The sequence below is a fragment of the Macrobrachium rosenbergii genome, chromosome 8 (genome assembly GCF_040412425.1).
Source record: "Macrobrachium rosenbergii isolate ZJJX-2024 chromosome 8, ASM4041242v1, whole genome shotgun sequence".
NCBI classification, from domain to species: domain Eukaryota; kingdom Metazoa; phylum Arthropoda; class Malacostraca; order Decapoda; family Palaemonidae; genus Macrobrachium; species Macrobrachium rosenbergii.
The window spans coordinates 55,443,549-55,458,597 of record NC_089748.1 but is presented as its reverse complement, the minus strand read 5'-3'; the positions used below and the strand labels follow the sequence as shown (position 1 = coordinate 55,458,597).

The following is a 15,049-nucleotide window of genomic DNA, read 5'->3' as shown; positions in this document are numbered from 1 at the left end:
AAAAATTAGCTGCAGTAGGATCAACAACGCCTGGGTACATAACTGCACTCATTGTGACTAACCACTACAATTGTAAAATTTCCCTACAGTAACCAGATCAAGACAGTAACACTTCTTAGTCAACAAAATGTATAACTTGATCACTAGCAAATGGCAATGACACCCACACTGCTGAACTTCACAGTAGGATTCTCAGGATGTACATGGTGATATGAACATCCTGCAGAGCTAGACAACATATCAATGCTATGCTTATTAGAAAAATGGAATTGTGTCAATGGAATTGTATCAATCAGGCAAGCCACATCCTTTTTAAAGTTAACTTGAATTTTATCATTTTAAAAAATTCCATATTCTAATGATAGATGGAACGAGAAAAGAGACAAAACAAACTTAGTCACTGAAAGAAAGAGAGAGAGATTTGAAATATGGGTGTGATTCTCCATGAAACATAAATAAAAAATTGTTCAAGAGGTGAAAACCTTGAATACTAAATTCTGGCATCTGGTTATAACGCCAAATAGCAAACAGGGTGTGACACAAAATATCAAAATCTTATGTCATTAACTACATCTAAAGGTTGCTAATGAGCAGCAGAGGCAGGAGATAAGTCTGTGACAAGAGACTGAACATACACGTAAATATGATCAGCACATAAGCCCCCACTTCTCTCTGTTAAGATCTTGGGGAGCAAGGCAATGGCTACTGATACTCAGCAGGTAGACCTATGCAACTGCCAAACCTGCCACCTATAACTCGCAGGAACAGTAAGGTTATGGACCAATGAAAATTTATCACAGCCTTGAACTTAGGACCCACAGAGTGCAATTTACCAACAATACAACTGAGAGCTTTCTAGAGAGAGAGAGAGAGAGAGAGAGAGAGAGAGAGAGAGAGAGAGAGAGAGAGAGAGAGAGAGAGAGAGAGAGAGAGAGAGAGAGAGCAAAATTTATTACAGTACACTACAGAACACATTCAGATGTGAAAATGTAAGCAAACACATTAAAACTTGTAAAAATGTACACTGGCAGTAATAGACAACAAACATCATTGTATATGCACCCCTGTTAAACAAGAGCTGATTACAGCTCTCAGTACACAACAGTTTAAGTGGTCGTGTCTTAACGAAGGCACAATTAGCACATGCTTTGCATTCCTCTGGAAGAATACCCACTCTTATGGGGCATTCATTCAAGGATGCTAAATACCAAGTCCAAATTACTGTACCCCATACATATCATTTGTTGATCAAGGCCTTTTATAAGAGGATTATGTCAGGATGAAAGTATTATATTATCTCCAAAAGGATATTTTAAAACCCCTCCCAGCCAATTATCGAAACCTCCAAAAGGCCTACCTCCCACCCACTCACAAAGGTACATAAAAAAAAGGTGCCATAATAAGTCAATGAAACTCAGACCCACCTTATGACCAGAGCTACTCGGCTGGTATCTGGTCCTTCCAATTCATTAAGCAGATGTGTAACTGTGTGATCTTCCCCCTGGGAGCTACTTGAAGCTGCAGCCCCACCCTGGGAACTCATCATCACTCGAGGTTTCCTAATGCCTAAGGTTCAACTGTCAGTGGTCTCCTGTCTGCTTTCATTTTATTCTACCACACTCGATTACTTCCTTAAATTACAATCTCAAGCGTTTCTCACATTTTTATACTTCCGGTTTAATATTAAAGATATTAACTAATACTTTAAAGTATTTCAAAGATGATAAATAGGACCACCGCATTAATTAATAACACGAAACTCTACAGGCCCTTCCAGTATAAACAAAGACGACTACGCAAAGCAGTTTCGAAAGCCTCATAATTTAATTGTATTTTACAGAGAATAATTTACCGGACTTACAAGCATATCTTCGTGCTGCACTTCATAGCAATTAACTAAATACTATACGAAACAACACTATTACTACTTCTGTCCAGGTAGCGTGTAATTCGGCAACTCTGACTCATTCCATCAGCTGATCTGAACATCAAAGGTGTGTTTGGATCTCCCGAGCTTCAATAGGTAGCGTGACACTTTAATTGCTACATTGTACCAATCAATAAGGAAAACAAGGCATTACGTAAATTTCCAAAATAACATTTACAGTGCATAAGATAATGTAAAAAATATGGTATCAGATCATTTATCAAAATAAAATTTCAAACGCTTGTATCGTCTGCAATTTGATGGTTTTACGCGCGAAAAGCTGCAGACGACGCAAGGGAAAAGACACGAACTTGTCCGTTTTCATTTACATTGATTCCTACTTGGATTAAAATACCCACATGTCCCTAAATACGGAAGAATTTGGTAAACTCCATCCAAACCTATTAGTACTTAAAACATATCAATGCCGCTTAAATAACAATGAGTAACATCTAAAAATTTACTGGAAGACCAGCAGACGACGCAAGGGAAAAGACACGAACTCGTCCGTTTCCATGTACGGTGACTTCTACTTAGATTAAATAACTACATGTACTCTACTTCATGAATCTGGTGAAAAAAAAATCATCTACACTCGTTAAATACTTTTTTTAATCATCAATACCGTTACCGTTAGATGAAAGTGAGAAAACATCATAATACTGACGGCTACTTCATTCACTAACATCGCTTTCGAACAAAACCTTCCCTGGGTCGATAGTTTAAGCAACCTAGTCATTTGTGCAAGTCAATAGAAGACGCAGAGAACATATTCTTACATTATACTTCGTTTATTACCTTCGTTCCATTCGCTCCAGTTCTTACGATATGCAACAATATTTCGGCAAAGGGGTGAGTAAAGCAGCGTTGACATTTTTGTGTTAAAAACGAGTAGCAGTTGTGGTAGAAAAACCACATAGGCCTAGAAAGCATAGGGCATATAATAAAAGTCTATAATAATAAAAGTAGAAGACCGCATATGACAAGCAACAGAACAAAATGTGTAATTTACTAATAAATATTGAATGTCCCAATTCTACTGTATGCTTACAATTATTAAACTGCGGGAGGTACAGACACGAAGAAGCGTTATAAAATTTAGCGTAATATGGAGTAAATAGAGCGAAGGAACATATGTAGTAGTTTTCAAGGGACTACTTTCCTAAAGCCTACAATAATGTATTAAAATTCATTAGCCTTTATTATAAATATAATTATACGCACAAAATGGTCTCAATTGGGCATAACCAACCTAGACTAATATTGATCGCCATATTTGCATACCAGTTGAATTTACTTCATCACCAGTACACGTACAACGCACGCAATTTCTACAATCATTTGAATATTTGCTTTACGTTTAATAACTTTAGTAAAAATACGCACATCTTTCTCATACCAAACAATTTCATAAAAGTATTAACTTTGGAGTAAAACTAATAATCTTGAAATCTGAATTCCACAGTGATCCCGTAGCATGTTATACAAACTTCTATGACTGACATCAATTACCAAGGTTAACTTATATCTTTACTTTCAATTTAAAGGATAAAAATCATCTTGCTAAGTGTACTTGTTCCATATTACCTTCCTTGACATTTTAACTGTTTAAAAGCTACATAAACCAAAGGTTCTGTGTCCTTATTACAAATTACTAATTCTCGGGCTCCCGTATCTTTGCTAAATTTACTTTAATCCCTTGCACTCGGCAGATAATTCAAAGACATTAACTCGAATGTACACAAAAAATATTTGAACATTATAGAAAACCTGTGTAATTAAACTGGTGAACTACATGTAAGTATTTCTAGCCAGTCTCTCCACTGCCATTACTAGCAATAAAAATTGCTGATTAAAACGAACATTTGCCAATTTTTCCCGTCCCACTTTGAAGCTTTTCAAAGACCAAAGAAATTTTTAATATATATGCCTAACCTAATGAACTAATGTGTCCTCCTAAGGCCTACAGAAAACAAAAAAAGTAAAGGAAAATACAATGATGCCCTGTGATCCAGTTCTTGAAAGACATTATTGTATAAGCCATGTTAAATCCATCTAAAGGTTCATTCGTATGAAACTTCAATCTATCTCCAAGTCCTATTTACACTGCAATCCTCAAACTGTTTAATGACAAGGGTAACAAAATGACTTGGAAAAATACTCTTAAAATAAGATGCAATAATACAGTACATATTTCCTAATGCTTTAATTCAAGATACTAGGCAACATTATTTGCTTCACCTGCATTGTACTGTATAACACTGTACGACTAAAGGCTAAAGACCATGTGATGACATATTGTAGTTAACATTCAACCTAATATGAAAGACATTACATCAAAGAATGTGCTGTAACCATTTAGGCTATATTTTACGTAATTCTGATGTATGAAATATTTTCAAGCACAAAAAGTATTCCCATATGGAAATAAGTCACATAGTTTAACAATTATATCAAGATAATGTTACTCCCATCGCTTATGAGCAGGAATCAGAGATCAAAAGGTAAATGTCCTAACATTTTACAGACAATGAACGTCCAGACAACTTATGCCGTACTTTGGAATGACTGGCACATCCTATGGATAACCACTACCATCAGCTGAAGGAATGACGTATGAACAGAAGATACAGAGCTCCAGCAGAAGCAGACAAGGTAGCCTACTGCTAAGAAAGTTAAAGAAGCAGAAGTCCAGTATGAATTTACTCCCAAGGTCAACAATGCATGAACAGTAAGTATTCAACTGATTCAGTTTTTGCATGTCTAGCTACTTGGCTTCACTGCAGCACATTTGCAACATATATTGACTTACCTTGCATGACTTGAGCTCTACATGCACAACACGTAAAATTCTAAAAATGTGATTAACACAAATGTTAAGGAGATCGGGAAAGGTTTGCAAAAGGTGATTAAACATGAACTAAAATTACTAAGGGTTACAGTATATCACTCATAAACTACAGGTAATGTAATGCACTACAAGACAGTATTTTGACTATGCAACTTGGGTTAACTGTAACAGCAAGAAATGCACCCTTCCCCCTCCTGAGTCTTTCCTGAGTCTAAGTTCAACCTAACTCACCTTAATTGAAGGGATCTAAGTAATACAAAGATCAAAAAACAATCGAGCCTCTTTTTACTGCGGATATTCACTCACAAATCTACAAGTTTATTTACAAGTTCTTGAGAAAAAAAAATCTAATGACTCAAAACTTTGACAACCTGGTTAAATTTTCTTTTTAGCAGAGAGCCCATAGTTATTGTTTTAATGAAAATAAAATGTCCTCTACAGTATACACATACTGTACAGTAAAAAAAAAAAAATGCAAAATTGCCTGTACTGTATACTGTCAAGTGCTGACAGAAGAAACAATGGGAGAAAGTAAGAAAAATAGTATGTAACGTTACTACATCAGAACTACTTTTGTGGCTAAGTGGGCAGTGGTTGAGCACCTGAGCACCAATACCCCTCTGTTCATCCAGATAATAACATTCACATCTTTAATTCTTTAATGCTGTATAGAAAAAAATCTCAGATTTTCTTATTTATCTTAGAAATACACATAAACAAATGGATTTCTGAACGTTGCTTGCTACCAAAGTAAACATGGGGATTGATAAGTCATAATATAAGCTAATGGTGAGTGGGAGTACTTAAGCACTACTGTACTGTGTTCTTAAGAACTTCACTTAATTGTGACCACGAGAGTATTTTCACAATTTCTGAAAATTTAACATACAGCAGCCTACTACCATACTTATTCTTACCCATATGTAGCCTGGACAGTGTTCAATATCTCACACAAACCTAAGCCATAACCATTATTAGTGAGCCCTCTCTCAAAGATGTTATTCAAAAGTTCTGAAAGAATGATACATTAAAAAGTGTGTGTGTGTGTGTGTGTGTGTGTATACATGCATCACTATGTATACTGCATTTTTTGGTTACCATTTACAGCTGACTGTATGAAAACATCCAATATATTAGTTTACAGTAAAAAGGTCTCAGTACAAAATTAGTACGGGTATAGTACAACCTTAAAAACAAAAGAAAGGAATCCATTTACTGCAGGTGAATATGAATTCCTTGAAGAGACTGCAAAACATTTATAAAAGTTCAATACTGTACAGTCAAGGTAGGTTAGCCTTGGCCTTAATGATAAGGATTACTACTGGTGATAGGGAATTAATTGAAAACCATACAATATTGTAGCTAGTAAAAAATGTTTAAGACAAAAAAGTCTACTTCAGAAAGGGTAAAATAAATTTACCACATAGCCTAAACTCCTGAACACAGTTTTAGTCTACCCTACATTTCAAATACCTGCAACAAGGATTTTCTAAAAACTTGGTCATGTTGATAGGCAAGTCCTAGTTTCAAACTCAGTTTTCAAGATATTAGAAAAATTTTCATCTCAGTAATACTAAGCTGTAACTTTAATTCATTTTAATCCTTTAGTAACATCAAGCTAATAGATGATACTAAAATGCATTCTGCAGCATAGGACAATGACGTACAAAAAATGCGAACAAACGCAGAACTAAAAAAAAAAAGTTTTTTTTGATTTGTATACTGTACCGTTCATTTCTTTACATCCAATAATTAGAATACTCATGTTATAATCAACAGGCATGCACTTGTTGGTTCTCAAATCAAAAATTAACAAAACAGGTCTATCTTACTATTCTGTAACCATAAATACCTTGGCCTACTTGTCAGGAAGGTCATAGGACCAAAAGCTTTGGCAAGCAACTTATCTGTTTTAAGTTTTGAAAATTCATCCTAGATACTCAAACCTGTGGTAGTTTGGTGGCCCAAACAGCAGCAGCATCTTTGTGGTATGACAGATGGGATTCCAGTAAACTGGTATTCAACTTTAAAGGATTGGTTCAATATCATTATCTTTAAAAGATTCATTTAACAACCACTTTTTATGGAGGTTACATGTTATCAGATAAGCTTGATGCTGCTTGAGAATGGGTAACAGCTCTATTTCATCACGTGCATCTAAGACAGAGTTGGTTGGAGAATACATGTAGTCATATCAGGCAGTATTTGAGTATGCCAGTAAGGACTCCACTCAATGTACTAGTATCATCTATTGGAAGCAGCTGCATTCACATACCGATCCCCATTTTCTGTGTTAAAACCACAGTCAAGCTTATTGCAGGCCTTCATTGTTCTAATGCTAGACCCCCTGCCCTCACTTGGTCACATCTACCTTTATTCCTAAAAATGTAGACAAAGGGGCACTTCCTGTAGCTCAAGTATGAGCTTCTTATTTATCCCCTAGCAAAGCAAAATGTTTGACTTGCTAGGTGTTGAAATGCCACTAAGATGCTGATCTGAACAAATGTGTGGTGGAGAGAGAAATATTAGATTTAATATCCAAATATTGTACTTGACTGTGCTGGTACAGTACTATACTGTACATGTATTGCTGTATACAGTATGTAGTTTTATATGATTCATTGTCTTTCTTTTTATTTGTTAGTCAGTAGCTAAATCACAAGTATTGTATACACTACCTTCACTATGTTGCTGTACAACAGGAGGTTGGGTGGACCACACCAATACACATAGTGCTGTACTTGCATATACCATACAGCATATAGCATTCTTTTCTCTTTACCTAGGAATTATTGAATGACTAAATGTTTAATATACAGCAACCCATTGATTCCCTGGCCATCACAGTTTAATGTAATCAACCACATTTTCTTCCATGCAATGAGTGTCCCAACTTGGCATTTTTGCCCACTAAATTGAGTTTATTTTGGAAAAAATTATTTATTTCATTGCTTTGGGTGATACTCTATGAAGACGATATACAATGCTTGCTGCTTTGCTTGATTTATATAGAGCGGCATCAAAACACCTATGGTCAACGATGCCAATTCAGTTTTTGGGAAACAACTCAAATTATGGACTTTGCTCATTCTCTGTATTTAGCAAGGTTGACAGAAATACCATTCAAAGTTTAAGTGGGTAAATGTACAGCGGAAGGCTGCAAATAGATATCCTTCATGAACATGATTTTTTGGCTAATACAAAAAAGGGTGTACATAATGCAGTACAGGTGAGATAATCTGAAAAAATCACCAAGACAATGAGAAATTTGCTGTTTTTTATTTATTTTTTCACATTAATCCCCTAACGGCTGGTACTAAACATGGCATAAGCTCTGCAGGGTGCCACATTTAGTACCAGCCACTCGGGGATTAAAGTAAAAATTTAGACAAAAAATCGAACTGGGATGGCATAATGGGCGAAGAAATTGTAATTCCTTTAAGAGGAACACTAAATGAATTATTTTTAAAAGAGTACTGTCATACATGTATCCTACAGTCATTATCAAAAATTTTTGAAGCAGAAAATATAATTTACGAAAGATACTGTGCTGGTCAGACTATTTATTCAATATAAGGTTAATACCCTCCATGAAATGCACTATCCACCTCTGGCTATTTATCCACAGTAAGACTAATAGCCTACACAAAATATACTATCCAGCTCTGGCTGTTTATCCAACAATAAGACTAACAGCCTCTATGAAATAAACCATCCAGCCCAGGTTATTTATCCATAAGTAAGACTAATAGCCTCCATGAAATATGCTATCCAGCTCTGGCTATTTATCCAACAGTAAGACTAACAGCTTCCATGAAATACACTACCCACCTCGGGCTATTTATCCAACAGTAAGACTAATAGCCTCAAAGATTTATGCTAACCAGCTCAGGCTATTTATCCAACAGTAAGACTAATAGCCTCAAAGATTTATGCTAACCAGCTCAGGCTATTTATCCAACAGTAAGACTAATAGCCTTTATGAAATATGCTATCCAGTTCAGGCTATTTATCCAACAGTAAGACTAATAGCCTTTATGAAATACGCTATCCAGCTCTGGCTATTTATCCAACAATTGGACTCATAGCCTCCACCTTTCCTCAAAATAACCTAGGTTAGTCCAGGCCTACTCTAATTGGGTAGTTTTGAGAACAGGGAGCAGGGCTCTGCTTACTACCTCCCAAGTGCCAAGCGCTAAACAGATCCATGTTTCTGATATTCAGTGTTGCCAGGGAGTCCGGGGCGCGGCCCCTTCCAGACAGGTCAGGGCTGGCGTCTTATGTCGGGTTACAAGGTAGGTGTGGTAAGGTCAGGACGTGGCATAACATAAATAGGATTGGAATTTGCATGTGAAGTGCTGTGACCTATGAGGTCATTCAGCGCAAATAAAGAAATTGACAGTAAGAAGGTTTGAAAGGTGTAACAGGGGGAACACCTCACAGTTGCACTCTGAATCAATTGTTAGGAGAGGGTGGAAAGTAAAAAGAAAGAGATTATGAACAGAGATACAGTTGAAAAGAAAGAGATTATGAACAGAGTTACAGTAAAAGGAATGAAAGGGGTTGCAGCTAGGGGCTGAAGGGACATGTGGAATAACATAAGCATAGCCCAGCACTAACCTAGTCTATGGAGGACATGGCAGAGGTTATTTTCTTCGTCTGGGAACTGTCCCCCCATCGTCCTCAACTGGGGTCCCTTAAGGTTATATTAGATAGGCTATAGTCTAGCCTATATATGGTAAAATCTATAAACCTACCCACGTATATTGGTGATTTTACATACCGAAACGATAGATCATCATATAAAACGGCCAAAATTAATTACAAAACTATCCATTTAGCCGAGTCACCAACCTTGGTGAGTCATGGCCTGAGTCATGAGGCTGGCTTGGACCTATTGAAGCATTACAAATCTGAACAGGCAAACGACGATAAATATCACAACTTTCACGACATTAATGAGCTTAATTTCTTTCATCTCATTTAGTTTCATCAAATATGCGTGAGGAACGACTGTCCTACCCAAAACAGCCGGGCCATGTAACTGTCAAAATCTCCCGAAGTCTGGGGTCAAGGATGACCTCTCATGCCTTTGCTTACCTGAGCGTCGGACCCCAATACTCGTCGATGGCTTCTATCTCGTGCAGTAATAAGGCATGCCTGAGGGCCACGGGGTCATCTTCAGTGACCTCAGACCCCTTGGTAACTGATTCGAGCGCTTTGCCACTGTCTGTCTCATCTGTCACCTCCATAACAAACAACACACGCTAGTCATTTGTTCCCGTTACGGAGGAACTGTGGGTGGAAGCGATGTGGGCGTTTACTGTTTCCCTCATTCGAGTTCCATTCGGTTTTGCCTTATCTTCAATGCTAATAAAACTGCCTTGAGGATAATTTGTGTTAGTATTCAATCGTGCTGTAGTTTCTTTCATCAAACTGAGTAACGGCAGCTCCTAGAAGAGACTATTCTAAACGATTTGTGCCATTTTGATATGAACAGTTAATCGCGTCATAAAACCTAATTACGCTATCACAAGGCTAATGACGAGACTAGAGTGTTATGCAACTGAAGCACAATTTAAGCTTAGAGTTAATATGAAATCCTCTAAGTTCGTCATGCACATGTAACTGACCACTCAAACTTGCAGTATGACGGTAGTAATAACTGCGAAAATATCTTATTTGGTGATTAAACGTCTATCATCACTGGATGCTTATCTACCTTGCGCTACAGCATACATAGATAATATACAAGCCGTCAGTCTCTAGAACAAAGGACAGTACCAGTCTTTGTAAGTCCATTTGAAATTCAACATCTGAACTTCAGGATCTGCATCGTTCTTTAAAAAATCCCAAAAACTGTATTAAAACATGCAAATTCCCAATTTGGTGCTTTGAAAAGACCGGTGTGCGCCAGAATAATTTTTAAAACTTTTTTCTAGTTGAATATTCTTGTGCTGAAAAACACAGGTAAAACCATGGAGTTAGGATGTATATATGGTTAAAACATCACAGTAATTACAAGAACTCTCACACCAGTAGATAGAGGTAATTATAACAAAATAACCTTAACGGTAATAAACGCTACACATCATCGCAGTAATGAATTTAAAACCTTTTTTTAGTATACGAGAAGTTGTTAATTTTAATATTTTACCTAATTTCGTGATTTTCTAAGCTAACCTTGCGCTGAAGATCAAAGGTTATCAACTGAAAAGGTGAAAGTTGCAATACGGTTCATCATGAGTGGTGCAATAAGACGTCTTTTAATATAAAATTGGACATACAAAACTATTCCCCGGGGATTTTTGTGACGATTATATTTATATTTAGTGTTCCTTAAAAGCTGTCTATTTATGCAGAGTACAGTATTTCTTTTATTTCTCACTAGATTATGTCTAAGTTTCATCAAAACTGACCCAAAAATACCAAGAGGTTTATGGAAAAATATAATAATCCGTAACAGGATGTTTAATTTCCGAATGCATGCTAATTTTCAAATTATCTACGGATGAAATAGCCCCTAAACCTGACTACTTAGTCAACTGGTTCAATTCCCTTTGATTTACACAGGCAAAATTTGGTGAAAATCAAGATCTCAATATAATAGGGCTTCTTTCACATTTTATTATTCGTTGTTAATTTGTAAAAGCCCGTGTTTTTCTTTTGTTTAATTATTGGGCTGCAGGAGAGCAAAGAGCTCGTGCCAGAACAAGGCTGGCTTAATCTGAAACATCAACACCTTTTGTTTAAACGCTGCCATGCTGTATCTAGTACCCTAGCTTTAAGTAGGTACCTGTTGAAAGTCCATTGATTTTGCGCCTTCCTGATGAAATTCTCATCATTAATCATACACCAGTAGTTAATATAAGCTGCAGCTTCTTAGCTAAAGAATCTGTGACATTTGTTTAACATAACAATTATTCGTTATGATCTGTAAAGTTCTTATTGCCTCATGGCATGGCGGAAACCTTCATATTCTCTCTTTTCAGTTAAATAAGAATTAAAGTCTACACTATATAACGTACATTTCTGTGCCAAAACCATATTGCTCACTTTCTTGCTAGTTTAATTTGATTGATCCCAATTTTTTTTTATTTATAGGTCTAAGACTACCTACCGAGTACCAGCGCAGTGAGCTGCAAATCGTCATCGATGTCTAACGAATTGAAGGCATCTCGTCAACATCCAGCAGTTTTTGACATCGTGTTGAACGATATATAATGAGTAGCATCTTCAGTCATTTCAAGGAAATTGAGTAAGAACGCAAAATGGTGAGTGACTAGAATCACGGATTTCAGATAGTTTCTGCGTATCTGAATTCAAGATCAAGGACATGAAGGGTAAAGGTAATATTTTCCAGGGTTCATGATTGATCTAAATAGCCAAATAAGCAGTTGAATGTTTAAAGAAATACAAACAAGTATAAGACAAAATATTTCTCTGTAACTAGAAACTTGGAAGATGTCTCGCACGCATTTTGACATTTGCATAAATTTCAAACTTAGTGGACCCTTTGTGTGGTATATCTTTCACCCCTTTAGATTATGTCTATTCTGGCGTAATCACGAAGTCCAGTGTTGAGACATTTGTTCAAATAAAATTGCAAAGAACAAAAACTTTAGTTTTAATGCCCAAATTGAAAATATTTTGATGGGCTATTACTAAGATAACGATGCCCTCTTCCTTTAAGGACCATTGAATTTTTAAGTCATTGCTTGGCTAGATTTGAAACTGAAGCTAGTTGCTCATATGAGTGAAGAGGACGCTAACGTATAGAGAGAGAGAGAGAGAGAGAGAGAGAGAGAGGCCCTTGGCTTTTCAAGCACAGACCTGCAGATTAAAAATTTAGATTTTTTTTTTTAGATAATGGTATTAATCACAGATATAAAGTTAAACAGTATATCATAGTGCCCCTTCCCCATGTTGCATTCAGCAAATCATATTTACTTAATCAAAAAGAAAGTCAATATAACAACTGGCCTCCAACCGCAAAGATTAACGAAATCGAATGAGAAAAATTATAAGTCTGAAAGAGAAAACAAAAATTGGGGGGGAAAAAATTATAGACGTTACACTTGAATTAACTAGAACATGTAGTACAGCAATCCAAAAGCATGGCCCGGAAAGCATTTCATCACAGGAAAAGCACCAGATATGAGAGAAAAAGATATGTTTCAATTCTTATTCCTCCAGATAAGGAGCCGGCAAACGTCCCTCTTGGTCTATGCTTCCTGCATTTCTTGACTTCCTCAGAAAGAGAATAGGTCTAGTAATTGAAAACACAAAGAGTGCCAATTAAGAATTTTTTATTTACAGATATACAACAAGTAATACAAATAAGACAAGAATCGTTCTAGAGCAACAAGTAAATTTCATAAACAATTTTTTCCATTCAGGTATAATCATAAGTTTCATTATCTACAACAATGCATAGCTCTTAATCAGGTATCAGTAATATCATGGCTACTGCCTGTTCTGAAAAGCCAAATGCTTTACAAAGTTAATCACCTTCCAAACTTCTTTTCTTTGATGGACAGACATCAGACATATCCTGGATGGGGCTGATAATTATTCTGTGATTAATCCACTAAAAATATAGAAAATAACTCTTGAAAGTTACTGATTAAAAAAACATTATTTAAATTATTTAAAGGTACCAACAACTGGTGTCCAAAACGGAAATATGCTTTGCTACTTAGATTCTTAGAAAACTGGCGTTACGGAGGGAATGGTTGGGAAAGGTGTTGACGTAAAAATTGAACCACCACCTCCTCCTCCTCCTCCTCCTCCTCCTCCTCCTCCTGCTCCTCCTCCTCCAAATCCTCCACCACCACCTCCTCCTCCACCAAAGCCTCCTCCTCCTCCAAATCCTCCACCACCACCTCCTCCTCCACCAAAGCCTCCTCCTCCTCCAAATCCACCACCACTACCTCCTCCTCCACCAAAGCCTCCTCCTCCTCCAAATCCACCACCACTACCTCCTCCTCCACCAAAGGCTCCTCCTCCTCCAAATCCTCCACCTCCTCCCCCTCCTCCGAGTCCACTACCTCCACCTTTTCCAGAGCCTCTTCCTCCTCCTCCTCCTCCCCTTCCCCCAAATCCTATACCTCCACCTCCTCCGAATCCACCACCACCACCTTTTCCAAAGCCTCCTCCAACTCCTCCCCCAAATCCTATACCTCCACCTCCTCCGAATCCACCACCACCAACTTTTCCAAAGCCTCCTCAACTCACTCCCCCGTCTATACCACCAAATCCTCCATCTCTCAGATCCCCACCACCACCTTTCTAAAGCTCCTCTTCTCCCCAATCCCCACCTCCTCCTACTCCTCCTTCTCCTCCATATCCACCACCGCCACCTTTTCCAAAGCCTCTTCCAAATCCACCACCACTCCCTCCTCCTCCAAACCCTCCACCTTCTTTTCCTCTCTCTCTTCCAGAATCTTTAGTTCCATCTCCTCCAAATCCTCCACCAAATAGCCATCCTCCAACAAACCCTCCACCTCCCCCAAGTCTTCCTCCACTAAATAAATCACCAACTCCTTCTTGCCCAAGTGCACCACCTCCACCTATTCCTCCTCCAAACCCGACATCTCCACAGTCATAACTACTCCTGCCATGATGCTTTCTATATCCACTTTCTCCATAGCCACAACCACTTCCTCCTCCTCCTCCTCCTCCTCCTCCTCTCCCTCCTCCTCCTCCTCCTCCTCCACCACTTCCCCAACGGTGATGACTTCTTTCTTCTCCAGATCTTTCATAGGTTCCCTCAGCACTCCAGGAGATGGCCACACCAGTCCTCGTCCCATCGTTGTTACTGGTAGGGTTGTCTAATTCTGCACATGGTTTGTTTGTGAATGATTGACCTGATTCTGAACAGCGTTTGAGTGTGAGTGGTTCACCCGTTTCTATGCTTATCTTACTTTTAAGACTTCTGCGGCTTCTTGAAGTTGGCTTATAGTTTTCAGCTCTTTTGTCCATTCCGGCATTTGGTATGTTATACAATGAATGACCTTTGTATAAACGTGATTTGTGACTGTGAGTATCGTTTGAGTCTATGCTTGGTTTGTTAGTGAGAGAGTCGTCTGTTTGTGCTGTGGATTTAGTTTTATTAACGTTATCTACCTCTGAGTCAAGTTTGTTTGTGAGTGGATGACCATTCCCTGCATCTGGCAGATCAGGAGAACGTCTTGTGTAATCCTGGGTATCACGCAGTTCGATCAGAATTTGACCTTACCTTCCTGCTACCGAAGTCCTTTGAAAGAGTA

The 15,049-nt window shown here is 37.7% G+C and overlaps 1 protein-coding gene across 12 annotated transcripts in view; it reads right to left on the bottom strand.

The window, feature by feature from the left end:
* Sec15 (exocyst complex component Sec15) overlaps positions 1-10,498 on the bottom strand; it is a 97,445-nt gene extending 86,947 nt beyond the window's left edge. For 3 of the 12 annotated variants that reach the window (XR_010853767.1, XR_010853766.1, XR_010853768.1), the window contains exon 1: positions 9,879-10,110. Coding sequence is in view for 6 of the 12 variants with exons in the window: in XM_067107838.1 (XP_066963939.1) it covers positions 9,879-10,030 (152 nt within the window). In the remaining 6 variants the exon portion in view is untranslated. Of the gene's footprint in view, positions 235-1,424; positions 2,022-9,878 lie in introns of those variants that run through there. The other 9 variants (XR_010853769.1, XR_010853770.1, XM_067107839.1 and 6 more) reach the window with 7 other exon arrangements.
* Between the last annotated feature and the right edge of the window lie 4,551 nt (positions 10,499-15,049).